The sequence below is a fragment of the Lampetra planeri genome, chromosome 4, assembly GCF_965212315.1.
Source record: "Lampetra planeri chromosome 4, kcLamPlan1.2.h2, whole genome shotgun sequence".
Taxonomy (NCBI): Eukaryota; Metazoa; Chordata; class Hyperoartia; order Petromyzontiformes; family Petromyzontidae; genus Lampetra; species Lampetra planeri.
In genome coordinates this window covers 31,974,115-31,998,857 of record NC_136110.1, presented here as the reverse complement: position 1 = coordinate 31,998,857, position 24,743 = coordinate 31,974,115, and the positions used below count along the sequence as shown (strand labels likewise).

Here is a 24,743-nt window from a genome sequence, read left to right as displayed (position 1 = left end):
CTGGGGGGTTGACTGGGGGCGGGGCTATGCGACTGGGGGCGGGGCTATGGGACTGGGGGGGTGGTTTGACAGGAGGTGGGGCTATGGGACTGGGGTGATGAGACTGGGGGCGGGGCTATGAGACTGGGGGCGGGGTTATGAGACTGGGGGCGGGGCTAGGGGACTGGGGGCGTGGTTATGAGACTGGGGGCGGGGCTAAGGGACTGGGGGCGGGGTTATGAGGCTGGGGGCGGGGCTAGGGGACTGGGGGCGGGGTTATGAGACTGGGGGCGGGGCTAGGGGACGAGTGGAAGCTTTGGGGGCTGGTGGGGGCGGGGCTATGCCGCGCGTGGGGGTCAATGGGGGGAGGTGGTGACCGGCTAAAGCGGTGACGGCTTCTCAGCCACCACCACCAGTCCACCATCCTCCTCCTCGTCGCCCTCGTCGTCGTGTCCGTGCCTCGCCATGGCGAGCGAGGCGTGTGCCCAGGGGCTGCTAAGGCGCGCGGGGGAGCTGCTGCTGCTGCTGCCGAGCGAGGCCCGCGCGGCTCCCGGCGGCGAGAAGCCCGCGGCGGCCTCGCCGCTGCTGCCGCTGCTGGTGATGGGGGCCGCGGCGGCGGCGGCGGCGTTCGCGGGGTTTTACCTGCGGCGCGCAGCTCAGGTGAGAGTGGTGGTGGTGGTGAGGGTGGTGGTTGTGGTGAGGGTGGTGGTGGTGAGGGTGGTGGTGGTGATGGTGGTGGTGGTGAGGGTGGTGGTGGTGAGGGTGAGGGTGGTGGCGGTGAGGGTGGTGATGAGGGTGGTGGTGGTGATGTGCGTGGATGTCGTCCAGGGAGCGGTGGCGCAGTGGTTAGCGCGCCGCGCTACGATCCCGGCCACGTGAGTTCCATTCCCACTCACGTCCAACACCGGTGACAATTGTCTGAACCGTTCCTGGGCCTCCCCTATGTTGACTCAGCCTCAAATGAGTCCCTGGTGCGGTGTGTGAACATCACCACTAGAGAGACAAAGGCGGCCGGGCGTGGTGCTGACCACCCCACCCCCTCGTGTGTCGTGCCGGCCCTCATAGGTGCTCGCTAACAGCACTTGCCCCTACAGTCCTTTGAAGGCTACCCGGGGGATCTTTGCCTGGGGGGCTGTTCGGGACTCCACTGGGCCCGGCCGGCGTCACCTTTGACCCAGTGACGAGGAAGTGGCGGCGGTAGCGCGAAGCAGAAGTCCTGCTGAGAGTGCCGCTGCGCACGACTGATACACGAGGCCGCCCTCTCGCTGTGTCACTCACCGCTCTCTCGCTGTGTCACTCACCGCTCTCTCGCTGTGTCACCCACCGCTCTCACTGTGTCACTCACCGCTCTCTCAGTGTCACTCACCGCTCTCTCGCTGTGTCACCCACCGCTCTCTCGCCGTGTCACTCACCGCTCTCTCACCGTGTCACTCACTGCTCTCTCGCCGTGTCACTCACTGCTCTCTCGCTGTGTCACCCACCGCTCTCTCGCTGTGTCACCCACCGCTCTCACTGTGTCACTCACCGCTCTCTCACTGTGTCACTCACCGCTCTCTCACTGTGTCACTCACCTGGGGGGGGGGTCACCTAGGGGTGACTGCGTCACTGATCTAGGGGTGACTGCGTCACTGACCATGTCATTGACACGGGGGGGGGGGGGGGACTGTCACTGAAATACTGGCAGCAGCAGGCTGTGCCATGTCGTGGTAGATGGAGGCTGTATCCGCGACAGAGGAAGCCGCTGCGTCGTCAGCCATTGACGAAGCGGAGGGAGGCCGTGACATTGACGTCCACACAGGCTGCCTGGCTGACTCGTCGTGCTGCGCTCTCTCATTGGCCGGGAGCAGCCGGGCCGTTTGTCACTCATTCCTCGTGTCACGTGGGCTGTGCCGTGTCACGTGGGCTGTGCCGTGTCACGTGGGCTGTGCCGTGTCACGTGGGCTGTGCCGTGTCACGTGGGCTGTGCCGTGTCACGCGTGCTGTGCCGTGTCACGCGTGCTGTGCCGTGCCACGTGCTGTACCGTGCCACGTGCTGTACCGTGCCACGTGCTGTACCGTGCCACGTGCTGTACCGTGCCACGTGCCGTGCCACGTGCTGTGCCGTGCCATGTGCTGTGCCGTGCCGCGTCCTTCCTTGCTGTGTGTCGTGTGCCGCGTCGTGGCAACTCGCTGCGACCTTCAGCACCGCCGCCGCGTCTCCGTGGTCACTCTGGACCCTTGCCCAGAGATTGCCAAAGACGGGTTCCAAGATGTTTGTTAGGTCACGACGCCACGCAGGGATCGATATTGTGTCACATATTTTATTGCTGTTGGGATTTTAAGATATTTTTTTAATGACACGTATTTTTTTAGCTTCTTTACAACCGTTATCGTGACTGTATGTCACATCAGCGATTCATTTGTGCTTATACATTGTACATCATTTCTGAATGGCGTGGCCATATCAGGTTATTTGAATAAAGTAATTGACGACTTATGGGTTCCATACACTTTGGTTCTTTCGGTAAAGTCACGTAGTTAGAAATAAAATAAAATACCCACGTGACTTTACCGAAAGAACCAAAGAGCATGGATTCCTGCAGTCACTAAAGCTTCAAATCAAGACTTGTGGGTTCTACCACTCGATTAATCGGATCACGGTAGAATAATTGCGCAGTTAATTGCGCGATATGGAAAGTTATTTGGGTGATATCACGGGCCAGGGGCACATGGGGGGAGGCCACGATCACCGGGGATTTTTTTTTTAGAGAAGACTCGGCACGTCGAGGAAGATTGGAACTGGCTGCATTGCTGTTGTTGATGTTGCTGCTGCTGCTCCGTTAGTCATCGCAAGAGATGGCTACACTCGTAATAATGCATTGCTTAAAATCGTGTGCGCGCGCTTGTCTGTGTGAATCACTTGGTTTGTAATGTAGGCAAGTCATATATGCGAATGATACTCATAATTCACCACATAGGACAGGGCAGGGGGTAGCAAAGTAAACGAGACGATGAAATTAAACAAAACCTAGTTAATTATTTAAGTTGTGCTAATGCGCTGGGGGAGTTACAGCGTTATAATTCCAACGCCCCTTAAGTAGCCACTGTCAGATAGTTGAATTATATTGTTTAATATTTATAATTGACTTTATATTGTTACCTCAGGAGTTCAAATGCGTTTACTCCAAGGACCCAATATTCCCGAGTATTGGTTGACATTTCTGAATATTTAGAATACCCAATCAATATATTTTAACAAAGTATGTAATGTTGCTTTGCGTACGAGTCCGCTGTACATCTGCGCGTTTTCAATTGAAACCTGAACTTGAAACCACTTTTGAAACGTATCTCTGGCACAGTTGCTCAACTCGCATGTACTTTTACGACAGACAAAAGCAACGTCACCTGAGCCTAACCTTACCCTAACTTAACCCTAACTAACCAGAGCCAAACCCCAACCTAGCCTTAACTTAACCCTAACTAACCAAAGCCAAACCCCAACCTTACCCTACTTAACCCTAACTAACCAAAGCCAAACCCCAACCTAGCCTTAACTTAACCCTTCCATAAACTAAGCCTAAAATCTTACACTAAACCCTAACCTAACCCAACCCTAATACAACCCTAATCCTAAACCAGGGGTCGGCAACCTGCGGCTCCGGAGCCGCATGCGGCTCTTTTGAACCTTGACCGCGGCTCCGGGGCGGATGCTAGCGAGGGGAGGAGGCGCACTGTGACACCTGCTCTGGCGTTGCCGCTGCTGACAGGTCGCCGCTCCGCTCCACACTGCCCGCCCGGTGACAGGCAATAACGTTGCCGTTGCTTTGTCACATGTTTGGAAGAAGTAAAAACCTTCCTGGGCAGCAAAGAGCTCACCTTTGCTGAGCTGGAACAGCCAGAGTGGCTGGAAAAATTACATTTTATGGTAGACATGACAGCACATCTAAACACGCTAAATACAACCCTTCAGGGGAAAGGAGGCACAGCCCTGCACATGCTAGAGGAGGTTTTGGCATTCGAGCGCAAGTTGACAGTGTTTGTCAAAGATTTACAGAGAGGTACACTGTCTCACTTTCCCTCTTTGAGAGAGTTCAAACAAAGTCATGATACGATAAATTTGGAATATTTCAAGTCTGCAATCACCACAATGCAAAGTTCGTTTGGGAAACGATTCTGTGAGTTCAGAGAGGAAAAAACGACATTATCCTTCCCTGTCACTCCCCTGGCGATCGATCCATCCCTATTGAATATGACTGCATTTGCAGGTGTAAGTCAACCTGATCTTGAGATGGAACTGGCCGATATAGCCGACAAAGATATATGGGTATCCAAGTTCAAATGCTTGACCGCTACTCTTGAGGATGTTGCCCGTCAGAAGGCCATTCTGGCTCAGAATCATAAATGGAGTGATATTGAAAACCTTCCCAAACAGGACAAACTTGTATTAGAAACATGGAATGCCATCCCCAACACTTATATAAACATGAAAAAGTATGCATTTGGAGTCCTGTCGATCTTCGGCTCCACATATGTATGTGAGCAGGTCTTCTCCAACATGAACTATATTACAAACAAACATCGATCACGCCTCACAGATGACAGCTTGCAAGCCTGTGTGAAAATGAAGGTGACGTCTTACAGCCCTGATGTGCAGACACTGTGCACTGAGGTTCAGGAGCAAAAATCCCATTAACCAGGTAATTTAGCTATTAATTTGCAAAAATATATTTTACATTGTTAAGTGAAAAAGTCCTTTTTTATTCAGATTGACAGCTGACTGCACGATCCTGTATATAGCAATAAGGTAAGAAACAATATATGCAGTGTTATATTTGTTTTAAATGTTGCAATGGTTTTGCGGCTCCCAGTTTATTTTTTCCTTCGGAAACGGGTCCAAGTGGCTCTTTATGTCTTAAAGGTTGCAGACCCCTGTCCTAAACTAACCCTCATCCATAACCTCACCATAATGCTAACAAAACCATGAACCTAACCTAACGCGAAATATAACCCGAATATAACCAACCCTAACACTTACAAAAATGTAGGCTGACGGAAACGACACGGATTTCCCCAGGGGTTGCAGCTAATTAGGGAACGTAATGAATTAATTAAATGCCCGCCGAGTTTGGTGTTTGTTTCCCGGGGAACGAACCTTCGGGGAAACGTGACGTTCCACTTCGCTCACACCGGCGGCTCCGTCGCCCTGCAAGTGCCCGCTGGCACCACTGCGGGCGGATGTGGGGGGGGGGCCCTTCGAATCGTGGGCAGAAACTCTAAGGTGGCGTTCTTGGTCTGCTCTTGAACGTGAACCAGACAGCCGCGTCGGTCGATTTGGGAGCACCCACACCCCACCTGTACCTCCCGATTAGCACGGTTGGCTACGTATGGTGCGAAATAAATCCTACGTACACACGTATGTACGCCACCACACGCGTCTCTGCCGATCGACTATAACTGTGGCGTTTAACCCGTTCATGCTGCTGGGTGGACAAAGGTGTTGGGGGGGGGGGTGGAGGAGGGGGCGGGGGGGTGTGGGTGACCTGGATTGCAAATCCATTGAGCTGACCAATGTGGCAGGGTCCCATGAATTTGAAGAAGATGCCACATGGCATCTTCTTTGCTCTTTTCGCCCTCCGCTCCATCTCTGCCACGCCTTGTGTTCCCTCGGGTTTCTCTCCTCTTTCTCTCTGTGCCAAAATACACTTCCCTTGGCGACCGTGACAGCAAGTCGAGCGAGCGTGAGTATGTGAGCAAAGGAGTCTTTGTGGGGAGCGGTGGCGCAGCGGTTAGCTCGCTACGCTACGAGCCCTGGTGACCCGAGATCCATTCCCGCTCACGGCCAACGCCAGTGACGATTATCTGCACCACGCCTGGGCCTCCCCTAGGTTCGCACAGCCCCAAATGAGTACTTGGTGCAATGTGTAAACATCGCCACTCGGGAGACAAAGGCGGCGGCCGGGTATGGTGCTGGACATCCACCTCGTGTGCCGTGTCGCCCTTCGTGGGTGCTGACTCCTCGCCGCTTACCCCAACGGTTTGTTCAGGCTATACGCGGATCTTTATCTTTGCGCGTGTGCTCACCGCCCTGCGCGTGTGCCCCCCGCTGTGCCGTTGCCAGCGCCCCATGCTGGTGGCAAGCGCCGGGTTCCGCCGCTTCCTGGACGACCACTGCCCCATGGTGCACGAGAAGTTCTACCCCACCTTTTGGTGCACCGACGGGCGCGCCCAGACTGTCGTCCGCGTCCTGCTCAAGACGCCGGTGCCCGTGCACTACCGCAAGTGAGCGCCGCTCGCACCGCTCGTGCCGGCAGCACGCCGATCGTTCGCACCGCGCCGCGCTGGTGAACTTCACTCAGATGGGGTGGGAGGGGCTGGCGAGATGCTAACTACCTTGCCTGGTATACAGGATGTCGTGGCTTCCATCCCTACCTTGGTCCTGGAATGAATCACAAACGCTTGTAATTGTTTTTAATGTTTTGTGTTGTACTATTTCGTGTTGTGTGTGTGTGTGTGGTGATTTCTTTTTGCGGACTTCTTGCCAGGTCCAAGAGGTGTTTAACCTCAAGGGTGTTGTACCTGGTTAAATAAAGGTGAAATAAAATAAATAAACAACTAGAAAAAGAGCTGTTCAGCTCAGTGGCGCCTTCCGTGGTAAAATAAAAAATAGTTTAGTTTGTTTGATTATCAGCGCTGTCTGTGAGGAAGCATCACCCACTGCTGCTGCCTCCCCACCCCATCTCTACCTCCCTCGCCCCCCCCCCCCACCACCTTCCCCACGGCACCAGCGAGCTGATCCGCACGGCTGACGGCGGTCACATCTCCCTCGACTGGGCGGACAACGACGCGAGTGAGCGGCACCCGGACGGGGCCACGCGGCCCACGCTGCTGCTGCTGCCGGGCCTGACGGGCAGCAGCAGGGAGAGCTACATGCTCTACATGGTGCGCACCGTCCTCTCCATGGGATACAGGTGAGGGGGAGGGGCGGGGGAGGGGCGGGGAGGTGGGGGGGAGTCCCCCCAAGACGTCGCCGTGCCGGTCTACCCCCGACGTAGAGGACTTCGCCCTCGTCCGACGCCACCGCGCGGCCCGTTTGGGGGGCGCGTGGCTTGTCGTTGAGCAGACCCGGCGGTCCAGCTCGCCGACGATAGATCCGGAACGAAAGCCGAGCGGTCGTGGCGACCCGGGGTGGGGGCGGCACGACGGTGCGGGCCGGATCACGGCGACACCTGGCCTAGCAATCCAGAGGGGCCCATCGATGGCCTAGCGACTGCTCCTACTTCTTGATTCAAGATGATGTGAAAAGAAATGGCCTCGTGACCTTTCCGGCAGTAATACAGGAGGCGATGTTCGAACGCCAAATAGACTCCTAATTGTTGTGAAAGATCCTTTTGTGTGCTGGTGTCATGGTTCAAATTTGGCAAATTGAAAAACTTGCTCAAATTCTCTCACGGGGATTACACACAGCAATATCGCCACCCCTTCTGCTGCGAAACTAAGGCAGACTTGTTCCTGCGATAATCCTTGCGCTGTAAGGATGGCACGTGTGCCAAAACGTACTGCGTTGCCGTTGTTATTATCATTCACGTCCCCGTATCACAGTGCATTTGTGAGATTGTACGTGTGGCCGCTCCCCCTGTGTGTGCAGGTGCGTCGTCTTTAACAACAGAGGCTTCGGCGGGGAGGCGCTTCTGGTGAGTGAGCGTGACGAGCGGTGTGTGTGTTGTGCGTGATGAGAGGCGTGTTTGTGTAGTTTGTGTGTATGTGGTGTGGTGTGTGTTAGGTCTAAGTGTGTAGTTTGGTGTATGTGTGTACATGGTGTGTGTCTGTGGCGTGTGTTGGATGAAGTGTGTGTTGTGGATTAGTGCGCTGCGCTGTGAACCCCGCTCACCGTGAAAACCGGTGACGATTATCTGAAGTGGTCCTGGGCCTCCCCTTGGTCGCCTAAACCTCAAATGAGTACCCGGTGCGGTGTGTAAACATCGCCACTAGGGAGACAAAGGTGGCCAGGCGTGGTGCTGGCCACCCACCCCCTCGTGTGCCTCCTCGCCAGACTTCACAAGTGCTCCTCGCTAACAGCACTTGCCTCGAAAGTCTGTTAAGACTATGCGGGGGATCTGCGTCTTTGTTGTGGATTTGGACCATTGCCCCAAGCGTCGCTTATTGTACATTTTTCCTTCAGGGGCGGGCGTTATTGACGAATGTGAGCTCCTTTGTGTTTACTTGGCGTGCGCGCGTGTGTATGGAGATGAGCACGCATTGTGTTTCTGGTGTGGTGTGTGTTGCGAGTGTGTGCGGTGTGATGAGAGTGTTGGCTGTACGCGTGGTGCAGTGTGCGCTGTGTTTATTGGGCGGGTGGGTGGCGAGCGTCCCCGACGAGATTGTGCATCCTGGGGCTGTCCACCTGGTGGGCTGTGGCCACGTTGCAGCGAGGCTGTCACTCTCCCCCCCCCCACCACCACCCAGACCCCGCGTACGTTCTGCGCTGCCGACACGGAGGACCTGGAGGCGGTGCTGGACCACGTGCGCTCCCTCCTGCCCGACGCCCCCCTCGTGGGCACCGGGGTCTCGCTGGGAGGGTGAGACAAGCAAAGACAAAAACAAAGATCCCCCATACAGCCTTCAACGACTTTTGGGGAAAGTGCAGTTAACGAGCACCTATGAAGGCCGGCACGGCACACGAGGGGATGGGTGGCCAGGGCCACGCCCGGCCGCCTTTGTCCCCCTAGTGGCGATATTTACACACTGCACCAGGTACTTATTTGAGGCCGAGTCGACCTAGGGGAGGCCCAGGACCATTTCAGATAATCGTCACCGATGTTGGCTGTGAGTGGGAATTGAACTCGGGTCGCCGGGTTAATATCGCAGCGTGCGAAACGCTACACTACCGCTCCCTACTGGGAGGATGAGACTCGCACGCACACACAACGACGCTAACAACAGCCGCCATTCGCCACGATTGCGACGGTGACGTCTCCACGGCATTCGTGCCAAGCTAGGTGCACCTTGAGGCTATCGCGTGAAGTGTGGGAGGTTCGCAGCCCCATTCTCCTCCCATTCCCTCTCTCCCTCCAATCCCCCCCCTCCTTCTCGTATCCTTCCCTTTCCTCCTATCCCTCCTCCTCCCTTCCCATCTCTCCAATCCCCTGTCCTTATCCCATCTCTTCCCATCCTATCTCCACCCCCGCCCCCCGTGCCCTCCACCCCTCCCCCCTCCCCGACCGACAGAATGCTGCTGCTGAACTACGTGTCGCGCTCGGGCAGCGAGTGCCGGCTGAGCGCCGTGCTCACGCTGTCGGCGGCGTGGGACACCTTCGCCAGCTGCGACTCGCTCGAGCGCCCGCTCCACTGGCTCCTCTTCAACCGCTTCCTCACCGGCAACCTGCGCAGGACCGTGCACAGGTGAGCGCTGACTACCCCCCCCCCACCCACGAACTCCGCGAGTGAAATGAGCGAGTCGGTGAGGTGGTCGTTTAACCGGGTCAACACAAGTGACGAGCGGTGCCCCTCCGAACTCCATTCACATACGAGCACATACATGTGTGTGTGTCTGTGTGTGTGGAGCGGTGGTGTAGCGGTTAGCGCGCTGCTCTACGAACCTGGCGACCCGGGTTCGATTCCCGCTCGCGGCAAACACCCAGTGACGATTATCTGAACCGGTCCTGGGCCTCCCCTAGGTCGACTCAGCCTAAAATGAGTACCTGGTGCGATGTGTAAACATCGTCACAGGGAGACAAAGGCGGCCGGGCGTGGTGTTGGCCACCCACCCCCTCGTGTGCCGTGCCGGCCTTTATAGGTGCTCGCTAACAGCACTTGCCCCAACAGTCTGTTAAGGCTATACGGGGAAGCTTTGTGTCTGTGTGTGCATGCGTGTGTGTGTGTGTGTCTGCGTGTTGAACTTCTTTCGCACCGTACATTGCCAACCGTGCTGATCGGAGGTGAGGGGGAAGCACAACCAACTAAACACAAGACGCAGTTTAAAAAAAAAAAAGAACTTTTCAAACCAGATGATTTAAAAGTGCATGTGACCTCTCCTCCCCCTCTCTTCCTCTGTAATTCCAAACCCGCACGTCTACGCACAGCACAAACAAAGACAAAGTTACCCCCCCCCCCACCTCCTATAGCCTTTAACAGACTGTTGGGGCAAGTGCTGTCTGCATGCACCGCTGCATGCCGACAGGTCACACGAGAGGGAGGTGTGGGAGTGGGAGGCTCGGGCTACGCCCAGCCACCTTTGTCTTCCTGGCACTGATGTTTACACGCACCAGCTATTCATTTAAGGCCGAGTCGACCTCGTGGAGGCCCAGGACCGGTTCAGATGTTCCACACTGATATTGGTCGTGAGCGGGAACAGAACCCGGGTTGCTGTGCTCGTAGCGCGGTGCATCGACCACGGTGCCACCACTTTCCAGCTCGCGCGCACACACACAGCCCCCCGTGTGTTTGCCTGAGCACAGCAGGAGCGTGCGTGTGGTGCCTGCGTTGAGACCGCATCTCCCCCTGTGTCCAGGCACCGCGATGTGCTGGCCTCCAAGTTTGACATCGAGCACATTATGAAGGTGAGAGTTTCAAACCCGAATGCTGTAACCGTTGTTGTAATGAATGCCGTCACTCACACTTCCCTCTGCTGAGGCTGCTCGTTTAACGCGGCCATCGGTGCGTTCCTGCAGAAGGGGTCCTTGTACCATTGTACATGTGGGGGATGCGTTCCCGACAGCGTTATTTATTTTGTATCAGCAATGTACGAGGGCTTCATTGGGGGTATCGGGAATAGTGCAAACAATAATAACACAGATGGTGAACGTAGTTTCATGAATACAAATTATGTATTATAATCAGGAAGTATGATGTACTGTCAGAATCAATATTTATTTATACTGGAGGAATCTGATGAGCTATTAAGCTCTTTTTCACACATGTCCAGTAGGCGGCGGGTCAGAAAGTTACAACAACAAACAATACAAACTCACAATAGGAGTTCAAAGTACAGGAAAGGTAAACAAATCTCTTAAAAATATCTACAAATTAAACTACAATAGTTGTTTTATCGTATCAGCTAAAGCGCACTGAGGTATTAACTTATTTTGTAGAAGCGACCTGGACACACATGACAGCTCAACAGAGTGGCTTATCACGTGGGAATGTGTAGCAGCCCCCACAATAATCACCACGATATTCCAGATGCAGAAAATCTGAATGCAATCTCGGTACGACGCACCGCACTCGCGAGCGCATTCTACCGCACTCCTGCAAGGCAGCGGGAGGGAATCTTTGTCGGCTTTTATTTTATTATTTATCCAATCACCTGGCTCTGTCCTGACCCTGGCCGCCGCCCCCACCCCCCCCAGGCGCGCACGATCCGTGAGTTCGACCAGCGCTTCACCGCTCCCATGTTCGGCTTCGCGACCATAGACGACTACTACCGCGCGGCGAGCCCGGCGCACGCCGTCGCGGCCATCCGCATCCCCGTGCTGTGCCTCAACGCCGCTGACGACCCCTTCTCACCCATGCACGGTGACCGCTCGCGCACGCAAACACGCACACACGCGCGCACGTACACACGCACGTGCGCACACACGCACGTGCGCACACACGCACGTACACACACACGTGCGCACACACGCACGTGCGAACACACGCGCGCGCGCACCTACGTAGACGAAGATGCCTCAGTATGGCCTCAACAGACTGCTGGGGCAAGTGCTGTTAGCGAGTGGCACCTATGAAGGCCGGCACGACCTATTGTTTACACACTGCACCAGGTACTATTTGAGGCCGACCTAGGGCCCAGGACCGGTTCCGATAATCGTAACAAGTTTTGACCGTGAGTGGTTCGGATAATCATCACTGGTGTTGACCTGGTTAAACAAACTCACCGACTCACTCACCCACTCATTCACTCGCTCATTCATTCACTCATTCACTCACTCATTCACTCACTCATTCATTCACTCGCCCACCCACTCATCCAGCCAAATCACTCTTGCAAAATGACTCCTAACCTAGCCTCCCAAGCTCTCACCTGGTTACTAAAACTAAACTAAACTTGTTTTTATTTTACTAGGTAAGGCCCACTGAGCTATTTCGCTCCTTTTCAGAAGCGACCTGGCCACAAACAATAGCTTAACGAAGTGGCTTATCACGTGGACATTTATAGCAGCCAAATACTCTTAAACGCATGTTTCTAAATGTGGAGGGAAAAGCCGGAGAAAAATCCGCGCGACCACGGGGAGAGAGACACGCAGACTCGGGATCGAACCCGCGACCCCCTGTATACCAGGCAAGAGGCAGTGATTCTAGATTTGAAGCTTTCGTGACTGCAAGGAGTCATACTCTTAGGTTTTTTTCGGTAAAGTCACGTAGGTAAAAAATAAAATTAATAAAAGTAAAATAAAAATCACGACGTTTCGGAGGCAACAGACGGAAGCTTGTGTTGCATCCGAAACGTCGTGATTTTTATTTTACTTTTATTAATTTTATTTTTTACCTACGTGACTTTACCGAAAAAACCTAAGAGTAAGAGGCAGGGAACATTTCACCACCGCGGCGCCCTTAAACGAAGTGAACCGTGGAGAGCTTGACTCTTAACGTGGAGAGCTTGACTCTTAACGACGGTGGCTCCTGGCCGCTTGTGCCCCCCCGACCCGCGGGCGCGCAGCGATCCCGGTGGAGGCGGCGCGGTCGAACCCGCGCGTGGCGCTGCTGGTGACGTCGAGCGGCGGCCACATCGGCTTCCTGGAGGGGCTGGTGCCGCGCGGGCGCAGCTACATGGACCGCGTGTTTGCCGAGTTCACGCGCGCCGCCCTCGAGCACGCCGGCGAGCTGGAAGAGCTCACGGGCCAAAGGGGAGCAGGAGCAGGATGTGAAGGAGTTGAAGGAGTTGAAGGAGGTGAAGGAGTTGAAGGAGGTGAAGGAGGATGTGAAGGAGTTGAAGGAGGATGTGAAGGAGTTGAAGACGACGTATGGCGACGGAGGAGTCTCGTCCACTGAGTCGCTCGCAGTCTCGCCCGCTCGGACGCATGCACACGCACGTACTCGCTCACGCGCACAGACACTCAAGGCTCGCACAGACGCTCGCGCAGACTCGCTCGCACATGCACACTCCTGCGCTCGCTCACTCGCACAGACTCCCCGCACCCACGCACTCGCTCGGTTGCACGCAAGCTCGCACACTCACTTGCTGACAGACGCTCACAACTCTCACGCCTTCATTTTCTCACACACGCGCTCACTCGCTCACTCGCACGCACACGCACGGCCTCTTGCACACCCGCCAGCTCGCCCTGGCTCGCTTGCCCTTGCGAAGCTCACACTCGCACACTCCTTCACAATGCAGACGCTCGCACGCACACCCACACACTAACACCCACACACCAACACCCACACACCAACACCCACACACCAACACACACACACCAACACACACACACCAACACACACACACCAACACACACACACCAACACACACACACCAACACACACCAACACACACACACATCCCCTTGCACGCCCTCACTCCTACACTCGCTCACACGCACACTCTCGCTTCGAAGGTCGCTCGCACACTCGCTCGCACTCTTGACGGTCTTACACGCCCCTTGTACCGCATTCTCACACTGAACCCACGCCCGCTCCCCCATACTTCCATCGGTGCTACTCCATCCGTCAACTCTCCGATACCACTCGGCTATTGCTGCTCCTGTTTGGAAGCGTCTGTCCAGCCGCTCGCACACACGCGACACAAACCTGCCTTAACAACAGCGATAACAATCGGTAGAAATTGGCCTTCGACGTACGTGTGTACGTAGAACTTCTTTCGCGACCGTACGTAGCCAACCGTGCTGATCGGAGGTGCGGGGGAATGACAACGGAGAGGTTGACGGCTTAGATCACGAGAGGATCTCGACGGTCAGGATGTTGGCAAAATGAGGCCAAGGGACGGACGAAGAGGGATCAGCTGCTTGCACTACTTTAAGGAAGGAAGGGGGGGGGGGAGGTGGCTTGGAGCTGTACGGATGGGATCTAGAGGAAGTTGGAGCCAAGAACCTGCCGTTGGGCAGAGGACTTCCATTTCAAGCCCTTTGACGCGAATACCACTCGATGCCTCCTGAATCTTTGGCCTTACTGCTGTAAATGTCTTTCTGCTCTCAGTCGGCCTTCCCGACGGCAGTGCCGGAAAGAGGGAGAGGAGAGCTTTGTGTGATCCCGTGGATCAAGCTTGACGCACATGTGCCTACGCCCATGTGCGTGTGTGTGTGCAGTGATGTTGTTGTTGTTGTGACGGGGCTTGCCACCCGTCCCGGTTTTGGCCCCGCGCAGTCGCTGCGAGTTGGCCATGGTGACGACATTGGCAGCAAGCGGATTCGTGAGTCCATTCCAGCTGCGTTTCCCGGTCCAGCCCTGTGGTCGTACGTCACCCGCGCATCACCGTATTGTGCATCGTCGACTGTGGTGCAGGATTCCGCACTCAGCACGCCGGGACTACGATTCCCTCCTTCGGCCGCGGTTCCGCCATTGCTCGTCGCATTTCCTTCTTTTACAAATAAGCTGCAAAGCGGCCCGAGTTTGGGCTTCCACGGAACCGAACGGGGTGTTGCTAAGAGGGACCGGGAGGTGCAGTGTTAGGACGAGCCCCCGCTCAGCGCGCGGCCGTGTTCGCACTTTGCAACGCGTCTTCGCTACGTTAGGGAATACTTGGCAGAACGCACGCACGCACCGTGAAAACGCGGGTTCCGAGCAGTGGACTACTAGCCACTTTCTTGAGCCGCGCGGCTGAGCGGTGCAGCGATACAGTACGCGGAGTCGTTGAGTAACGCGTTGGCGTACCCGCAGTTGTTTGTGCCATCTCGCTGCGTGGTGTGCTAAGTGGTAGTACATCTTATCTCGTTATTACATTATTTATGGGGAAATAGTTTTCGCTATTTTCCCATAAATGTTCCTTTTCAGGAACACATCTGCAGCGTTAAGCGAGGAGTTGCCGTACACCACTCCTGAACGAGCCCGGTGTTTTCGAGGATGCGAGTGAGCGTGGGAGCGTGCGGGGAGTGGAGCTGCAGAGGTTGGCGCACTGCGCTCCGGACCCGACCAACCTGGGTTCGATTCCCGGCCGCGGCTAACGACGTATCGCTGGCGAGTTGATATCGTTCATGGAAACTGGTACCCGCCTAAGGGGGCAAGACGTTAGTCCTACAGACTTCTTCACATGGCCAATGAGAGTGAATTCGTCGAAAGCCCGACTCATTATCCAGTGGGTGTCGCGTGGTTCACTGTCGTTGACCACTTTGAGACATTGGAAACGGCTAAAGTCACGCCAGCTCAGGCGGTTACTGACTGCGCAAAACATATGCTCACCTGGGCCCACGGACTAATATCTGAACGGGTTCCGGGACTTCCTTAGATCGACTCGGCCTTAAACAAACACGTTGTGCAGCTGTGAAAAAAACCCAGCACTGTGAGATCAAAAGAAAGTTACATTTACTGGGCGATGAGATGTTACGGCCCTTAATAGGTGCTTGCTAACGGCATTTTCCCCAACAGGGGGATTTGTGTCTGTGTGTTTTGTGTGTGAGCGGTGGCGCAGAGGTTAGCGCGCTGCGCTACGGACCCGGCGACCCGAGTTCGTTTTCCACTCACGGCAAACGCCAGTGACGAATATCTGAACCGGTCTTGCCGTCTTGGGCCTCTCCTAGGTCGACTCGGCCTCAAATAAGTACCTGGTGCGGTGTGTAAACATCGCCACTCGGGAGACAAAGGCGCCCGGGCGTGGTGCTGGCCACCCGCCCCCTCGTGCGCCGTGCCGGCCTTCGTAGGTGCTGCTACTCGCTTTAAAACAAGCACTTGCCCCGAGCAGTCTGTTACAGGCTACACGGGGGATCTTTGATCTTTGTCTTCGTGTGTGCCTGCACACTCCAAGTGAACTGGGAGGAGGCACAGCTTTGTCGACACGTGTTACCTCCGTGTTCATCACAACACGTGTGTGCATTATCGCTCGCCTTGCCCTTTTTAATCACCAATCACGCACAGTCCTCCGCTGGCAAGAGCGCTCGGAGTCGGCGAGTTATTAACCCTCGTTTGTATCGGTAACCCTACACACACACAGTACTGTTATGTACGTGTGGACCCGTTTGTAGACCACATATAACCGTTGCTAAGAATGATCAACGCTTTTGTCATTCCATTGCTGGATGAAACCCACTCATCACCACCGTGTTGGGAGTCATAAGCGTGGCTTGACCATACTTATCGTGCTCTTAAGAAGGGCCATTGCCCGAAACGTCAACTGATATGTGTGTGTGTGTAAGGCCACACGGTGTTGTTGATTGATTGTTTTAGTTTTTATTTCTAATTTGTGATTTTGTACCGCTGCCAACGTAGCAGCAGCAGCTGTAGTAGCATCGTCGCTATAAAATGTGGTGCCCTCCTAGTGAAGGCTGAGCGTTATATACATCGTGTGTTTAGGTCCAAAAGGCCCAGAACGCCAACCGGCCAGCAACAAACAGCACCTATCACAGATGTGCCCGACAAGAGCGTGTCGCACTCTCTTGTCTGAGCTTGTTAAGAGGTTGTTGGAGACTCAAAAGACGACGACGATGGGAGGGGATTCCAGAGTGGGGCAGTGCGAGGAAGAAGCACAAAGCGCAGCGAGGTGACCTGCAGTGTGGCGAGTGAGTGGGAGAGTGGCTGGGTGGTTGAGCGAGTGGGTGAGTGTTGTCACCTGCAGTGTGGTGGGTGGGTAAGTGAGCGAGTGGCTGAGTGGGTGAGTGGCTGGGTGGGTGAGCAAGTAGGTGAGTGTGCTTGCCACCTGCAGTGTGGTGGTCTAACAACAGCACAGAGGAGATGAAACTGTCTGCTAGACCGAGCCCTCGATAGATGCGTCAAGTCTGCCACCACAAACCACGCTTCGCACCTCCCAAGCTAAGCAGGCTTTTCAGCCTGGGCATTGCTAGGGCCGGAGAGGCGACCACCACACACACACAACGGGTGTGATGGGCTGTTCCGGGGACTGTAGGTTGTTAGTGGAGGGTATGGCAGTAGAATCAATTGTTCTGTACTCATGCTTGCTTCCTTACAGCGGATGCTTCCCAGCAACCTGCGTGGTGAAGTATGGTCAAATCACAAGTAGTCACGTCCTCCATCTAGCAGCCGATTGACCTGTAACATTGCTTATGCGCCTGAGAAGTAAGCCGTGTTCGAGTTGCGGTTTTATACGAGCACTTAAGAACATGTTTTAATTTAAGGTGTATTTGTGTGTCTTTGTCTTTTAGAGAATATGAGCATAAAATTTAAGAGAGTGGAACTAGTTGCTGTACTGCCTTGTTCTTGTTACGTGGGGTACCAACCCCACCACACACCCCACTTAGTTGTGGAACACATCCCAAAGTGTAAATCCTCCCAGCACGCTACTCAGTGGTCTCCACTCGCCTGCACTGTAGACCAGGTGAGTCTATGGGCCCCAGGTGAGTCTAGACCAGTGTTCTTCACTGTAGACCAGGTGAGTCTATGGGCCCCAGGTGAGCATGTAGATCAGTGTTCTTCACTGTAGACCAGGTGAGTCTGGGCACCAGGTGAGTCTAGACCAGTGTGTTCTTCACTGTCGACCAGGTGAGTCTATGGGCCCCAGGTGAGTTTGTAGACCAGTGTTCTGCACTCATTTACAGAGGGCGGGGCCCACTTTCCCCAATAAGACATCACCAGTGTGATGGCCGCCACATTTGAAACCATTGGGGCTTGAGAGCAGCACGATGACGATGATGGGGTGGGAGTGTCCTCACGCGTTCTGTATTCTCTGCCATAATGCATCACGATGGTGATAGTAGTCATGATATTATACCGCAGATGTAATAATTCGAGATGTGTGAATTGCACACTAGAACCTGCGACCCAGAAGAGGTCGTCCATCTCCCCGCGTGACATTCAGTCGAGACAATGTGGGTAAGTGTTCATTACACCCTGCCCCACTCCCCGTCACGTGCGGTGGCTGGGTGGCGTGTGGGTGCCGCGTGGCTCTGAGATGTTAACTACCTCGCCTGGTCTACAGGAGGGCGTGGGTTCGATACCGACCCTGACGCCTGCCGCTGTATACTTGGGAGTGTGATACGAAATTCTGATTCTGAAACGAGGCCTACACGGTACAACGATACGTATCGTACATATGATACGTAGCCTACTCATTTAAGGCACAGTCTACCTAGGGGATGCCCAAGACCAGTTCAGATAATTGACGCTGATGTTAACCGTGAGCGGGAATCGAACTGGGGAAGGCAGGTTTCGTAGCGGAGTGCGTCAACCACTGCGCCACCGCTCCGTGTACAACATCCACACACTCCCTCTCTCCCCACACACACTCCCTCTCACCCTCCCTCTCACACTCCCTCACACCCCCAACCACCACCTCACCGGCCCTCATCACCGGCCACCTCGTAAACAACGATCCCCACAGCACACACACAGAGACACACATCCCTACACTGGCAGCGCCGACTCTAAATCGGTGAAGACGGTTCGACTCCGGGTTTCAGCGACCCGAGGTCAAGGTGCTGACCTCGGCCACTCAGTGGAGGCAGAGGGGCGGCAGCTTCGGGGGTTTGGAAACTCCTCGCCTGGTGGAGAGCCCGTGCCTGGAGGAGAGCCCGCGCCTGAGTACTGTGGATTCACTCTTCAACACACCGGTGGGCTAATGTAGTGAACTATTTGTCTTTTGTGAACGTGACACTTTTTTGCTGATTGGCCGTGTCTGGTGGTGGAGGGTTACGACACATTCATAAATAACGCGATCTAACCCAAAAATGTTTATTATGAATAATATTGGTCGCGAAAGCCTACACGTGTTAAACTGACTCCCCCAAATGAGTTGCCTCCTGTTTGTGCTTCAAGTCCAGCTGTGCTCGCGTTTGCCGAGGAAAGAGTCCGTGGTGATCTCCGCGAGTGACTTTGTTCTGGATCATTCCCGTGGAGGGCGGCTGCATTGCTTGGGATGCGTTTGCAAATTACACAGCCAAGCAGCGTCAGAATGTGATTCACGTGCACGGGTTGCAAAGCCTAAGCATGCTCCATAATACCGTTTTTTTGGGGTTAGATCGTGTAAATATAAATGTGTCGTTAAACTCGCCACCACCCGACACAGCCAATTAGTAAGGTTTGTCACGTGAGCAGTACAGCACACTGGTGTGTTGGAGAGCAAATCCAGAACATTTACAATCTGAGTACGACATTTCGCCAGTAATTACAACTAGCATCATCAGGCGATAGCCAAATTTGCGGTAAGATGTGAATGGTTCACTTGTGAGCCCTTAACTTGCGAAGAAGGCCTGAGTGTGATGTTTGTACAACGCGTTGTCCATTAGGGGGCCGCTGTTTCCACCACCAAGCCCCCCCCCCCCACTTCATTTTACTTTTCACCCTTTAAACTCCGCTCGTTGTTGCAGTGCGCAGTCGTCGAATTAGCCCACGACTGTGGGCTGTGTGTGACACCGAGCACTGGGGACGCTTGTGCACTCAGCTGTGCTGTGGTTTGACTTCATAACCTCGGCTGTAATGTTTGCGACCACCTCTGAACTGGTGGATTTGTTATCCTAGATTTGAAGCTTTCGTGACTGCAAGGATTCATACTCTTAGGTTTTTTCGGTAAAGGCACGTAGGTAAAAATTACAATTTATAAAAGTAAAATAAAAATCACGACGTTTCGGAGGCAACACAAGCTTCCGTCTTCAGCTGGAACCGTCACAGCACACTTGCTGTATCACATAAGATAAATTCTAAGAGACCCGTCCTTGTATATATATATACAAGGGTTTATCTTACTTGATACAGCTATCGTGCTGTGACGGTTCCACCTGAAGACGAAAGCTTGTGTTGCCTCCGGAAACGTCGTGATTTTTATTTTACTTTTATTAACTTTTATTTTTACCTACGTGACTTTACCGAAAAAACCCAAGAGTTTGGATCTCTTATCGCAGTCGTCGTTCCAATCCGAGTCAACAGGGGAAGCACAGCCCCTCTGGGAGCGCGGAATTACCAATTTACCTCTTCCCGCGGGTGGGTAAGGGTCTCCACGCGCAGTTACACTGCGATTTGCGTCGAAACGTGGCCCCCGCGGCTCAAATGCGTTGTAAATCAAGAAATGCGCTTAAAGACGAGCGTCTTAATGGCAAAACGCATAGCGGACAGCGCCACCTAGTGGTAAAACAGCGCCACCTAGTGGTAGAACAGCGCCCCCTAGTGGTAGAACAGCGCCCCCTAGTGGTAGAACAGCGCCCCCGAGTGGTCAAAACGCTTTGAATAAAAAAAAAAATGATTTTCCTTAATTGTCCCTGAATCTTCTTCCTCCTCCCCCTGCCACCCCCACGTCCTCCAGGTGGCCTCCTGTCCCTGGTGCAGCCTCCTCCACAGCAACTCTCTCTTACCATCTGTACAGAGACACACACACAGCATACATGTTAATACATCCACACACTAATGTAAGTCCCACTTACCGTGTGTTTGCCGCGCGTGTTTATTGCGCGCTCCTCCGGCACAGAGCTGGATTCGAACCCAGCACCTCCGTGTTGCTGGACGCTGGTCCCAGCGCGCTGAGCCACCGCTGCCTCCGCACAAACTTCTCATCGGCAGGCGCTCAAAGTGATCGCGCTGCGCATGCCGCAGTTGGGAAATGAGTGTGCGTGATGACGTCATCACGTAAATTGTAATGTACGAAATTTGACTTAAAACTTTCGTGACTGCAGGAATTCATATTCTTTGGTTCTTTCGGTAAAGTCACGTGGAAAAAAAAAAGAAGAAAAAAAAAACCCGCGACGTTTTTTAATTGCAACACAAGCGGTCGTCATCAAGCGGAGAGAAATAAAAGCAGAGACAGAATTTGAACCCGGGACCCGTGCGTGAAGGGGCTGCGCGTGTTACCGCTACGCCAAGAACGCTGGTGCTTACGCAACGTTGTTCGAAGTTAAGTATCTGTAAAAGTGAATGTTGAATTGATTGAATGATTACAATTGTTTAAAAATAAAGATTTAACTTTTTTGCAATTGTTGACAAAAAACTCAAATGAAGTGCACAACTGCACTGTTAAAGTAATGCATGTGATTTCATTACATAATGTGTTTATATTAAAACATTTATTGCTAGAAAAATATGTTGTGCAAAGAAAGTTGCGGTGTCCAACTCGTATTCACATCTCTCTCTCTCCTGTCCTCTCTGTGTATTTGCTTAAAAGGAGGCGGACCATTGTTGACGAACGTGTTTCGTGACGTTTGTGTTATTTACAGGGACAGAACAATGTTCGCCAGCGTTCAAGAACAGTTTTAATATTATCATCGGGGGAAACAATGAATCATTAACAACATTGCAAAAATATTTACATGAACGGCAGAAGAAGGCTGATGCTGATGAATCTGCTGAATATAAATGTAGAATATAAATCTAGAATTTATATTCATATTTGTATTCGTGCATTTAAAAGACACGAACCTGTTGTTGTTGTTGTTGCAGCTTTGAACACTCAACAACATGACCGTTAAACCCCTGCGCAGCATTACTGCATAACACAACAACCACCGCTGTTTGTGCCAGACTAGGTGCACCTTGAGGCCACGTAAAGTGTCGAGTGGTTTGTAGGAAGTCACGGGACAGAGCCAGGCGCCATGGGTTGACTGAGATGCCAGGCAGGCCTAGTGCGCCCCCACCCCCTATTGTGCCACCTCGCTGCGTTTTATCCGCCCGGCGCTCCACCCGTTGTTGTGAGCGTCGCTCCTCTGCCCTCCGTCTGTGTGTACGAGTTTGCCTTCACGTTATAAGAAACCGGCGAACCTGGAGAAAAATAAAACATTCACCGCGCCGAGCACGAAATCTGGAACCCACTTGCTGTACTGCCTTGCCCTGTGCGGCGATTGCTCTGTGTGTTTATTATTAATGCACGCTGTTCATTAACTCTGTCTGTTGTATCCTCAAATCTTGCAACTCAATTTGTACCCACTTCCCAATGTGGTATCGACTGCAAACTTGGTATACTTATCTCATACTGATGACAATACTTTAAAAATAAAAAATAAATATTTTAAAACATTCTTTTTTCTATGTTATGTTTCGGCTTGGGTCTCATGTCCACGCTCAACTGACGTTGGCTGTAAATCACCACGGTTCCTCACGTTATGGGCAAGCCTCGGGGCCACTTCCTGGAGTCGTGGAGTTCTTCCAATACTAGTACGGTACATTTAATTAAAGCGTGTTAAAAAAAAAGTTTTTTTTAAATATTACTTGTTTTTTTTAACAAAGGGCCCACTACACCATTGTATAAGGTGTTGCTGGCTCCAGTGCCAATTAAACCCGGATCTAAATCTCCCTGTTCGACTAATCTGAGCCTGTATTTACACCCCGTCCCTCACTGCACATTCCCCCGATTGCAAAGCCGGGGGGGGAGGGAGGACCTTTACCCTCTGATCTGGCAGCACCGCGCGGTGTGTTGGCGGCTGCCGCGTATTTCTAATCTCGGCGGTTGGTTGGCGGCCGCTGAAGGTTTCTAACCGAGGTGATTAGTTGGCGGCTGCCGCGGACTTCTAATCGGGGGGGGGGATGGGTTGGCGACTGCTCCAGGTGTCTAACCGAGGTGACGAGTTTGCCGGCTGCCGCGGACTTCTAATCGGGGTACGGGTTGGCCGCTGCTGTAGGTTTGTAAGCGAAGTGATGAGATTGCGGCTGCCGCGGATTTCTAGTCGGGGTGATGGGTTGGCGGCTGCTCCAGGTATCCAACCGAGGTGATTTATTTATTTAGCAGCATGCTTTTGACTTTCACGCAGAGCAGCAGATATACAAGAAAACTAGACTATTGAATTTCAAGTTTCATGTATTAGGTATAGCCCTGTGAGCCATTCGGCTCTTGAATCGGGTGCAACCGCAACAACAAAAAAACAAAAAATGACCAAGAAAACATCTTAAAGTGAATATGTGACTAAGTGCAAACAGAAATCCAAGAAAAAACAGCAAAATATTGCAGAAAAACACCGTACACCAACACTGTGTGCAAAAATCCCAGTGGGATGCAAGTCAAACAACAACAACCACAAGACAACTTAGATTAAGGCCATCAGTCTAACTCTGTACTACAACAAACAAACATGGCTAAACCAATACACTTTTCGAAATCACCAAAATAAAGCCATGAACGCAATGAAACAGTGATCATTGGAACTGTGACGGAATTTTCACAATAAACGACATAAACAACATGTACTACCAAAACCCTGCATCCATAGCTGGCTGCATGAGTCACTCCCAGAGGTCGCAAACGGGTTTTGATTCCTTACCCGTACCCGGCCGCACCAGGGTCGCAAATGGGTTCCCGTTCCCTACCCGAAATGAGTGACAAACGGTTACTCACCAGTGACTCACGGCCTACCCGTACCCGGCCGCACCAGGGTCGCAAACAGGTACCCGTACCTGGCCGGGTACGGGTAGCCGGGTATCGGGTACCCGGTTACAACCTCTGGTCACTCCACAACAGCAGGAGCATCAGGAATTAAATAAACATGCCAACGTTCTATGTGTGTGGACGTCAGCCCACGTGGGCACAGAGCCACGTGACAACCTCCTCCTCCTCCAGCACATGCAGGACAACAACAACAACCACCACCACCACCAGTGACGGACTTCACAGCCGGAGGCGATCTGCGACCCGCGTGCCCACCGCGGCCTGCCACGCAGTCGCACGCCCCCACCCACGTGCGCGTGTGCAGTGGCACGCACACCCTGGTCAATACCTGTCAACCCCTTCTCAGTGCCCCCTACCTTATTACAGACCAACTCAGAACTTAGTGGTCATCCCGTGACCCTTATAAATCTCAACGTTCATCTTACAAAGTCCCATCACAAGGGAGAAACACAAACAAATAGACAAAACCATGCGCGTTGCTCCTGTTGAAACGGCTGTAACGCCGCATGGACCTGAAAACTCACCTTCCCTGCACAAGAATGCGGGGTGAACCGTACGGGCTTACAGCTCTGCGAAGTAGATGTTGTAGATGATCGTCGGGGGTAGGAACAGACACCGTCCATTGTTCTGCATCTTCAAGGAGTTGGACTTTCTTGTTGTTGTTGTTGTCGATGTCCGTGTTCACTTGGAAGCAGCGATGTTTGAGAAGAAACTCGAGACTTGCGAATGCGGCAGGACTCGTGACAGCTTCGGCAGAAGTGCGGCGTGCGGCACCACGGACCCCGGTCGTGGTCACGCTGCAGTGAGGTCCAGGCCGTCTCGTTGAGACGTCGCCTGGGTGCCGTTCTCACACGAACGAAGTTGTCAGTGCCAGCCTGGTGCGACGCTCAGGGCGCGTCGCAGGCGGTCGCTGTGAGATGCGTTCCGGCGGCGACCGCTCCAGGAGATTTGGGCGCACGCACTCAGGAGCAGTGCTATATATGTAGTAGCTACTCACGATAACTTGATAACTACACATGTAGCAGCTACTCACGATAACTTGACAACTACATGTGTAGTAGCTACTCACGATAACTTGATAACTACATATGTAGCAGCTACTCACGATAACTTGATAACTACACATGTAGCAGCTACTCACGATAACTTGATAACTACATGTGTAGCAGCTACTCACGATAACTTGATAACTACCTATGTAGTAGCTACTCACGATAACTTGATAACTACACATGTAGCAGCTACTCACGATAACTTGATAACTACATGTGTAGCAGCTACTCACGATAACTTGATAACTACATATGTAGCAGCTACTCACGATAACTTGATAACTACATATGTAGCAGCTACTCACGATAACTTGATAACT

The 24,743-nt window shown here is 53.2% G+C and overlaps 1 protein-coding gene across 2 annotated transcripts; it reads left to right on the top strand.

Moving 5' to 3' along the window:
* The first annotated feature begins 343 nt into the window (after positions 1-343).
* LOC144717962 (phospholipase ABHD3-like) lies at positions 344-17,251 on the top strand. Of its 2 annotated transcripts, XM_078593810.1 has the most exons (10): positions 344-639; positions 6,077-6,237; positions 6,744-6,926; positions 7,604-7,649; positions 8,422-8,534; positions 9,184-9,357; positions 10,466-10,514; positions 11,304-11,469; positions 12,614-12,844; positions 12,893-17,251. In XM_078593810.1, the coding sequence occupies exons 1-10, from the start codon at positions 445-447 to the stop codon at positions 12,943-12,945; spliced, it is 1,371 nt and encodes a 456-aa protein (XP_078449936.1). In that variant the 5' UTR covers positions 344-444; the 3' UTR covers positions 12,946-17,251. The 2 variants fall into 2 exon arrangements, with proteins under 2 accessions (XP_078449936.1, XP_078449935.1); XM_078593809.1 differs by having other exon boundaries at positions 12,614-17,251.
* Positions 17,252-24,743: the final 7,492 nt, after the last annotated feature.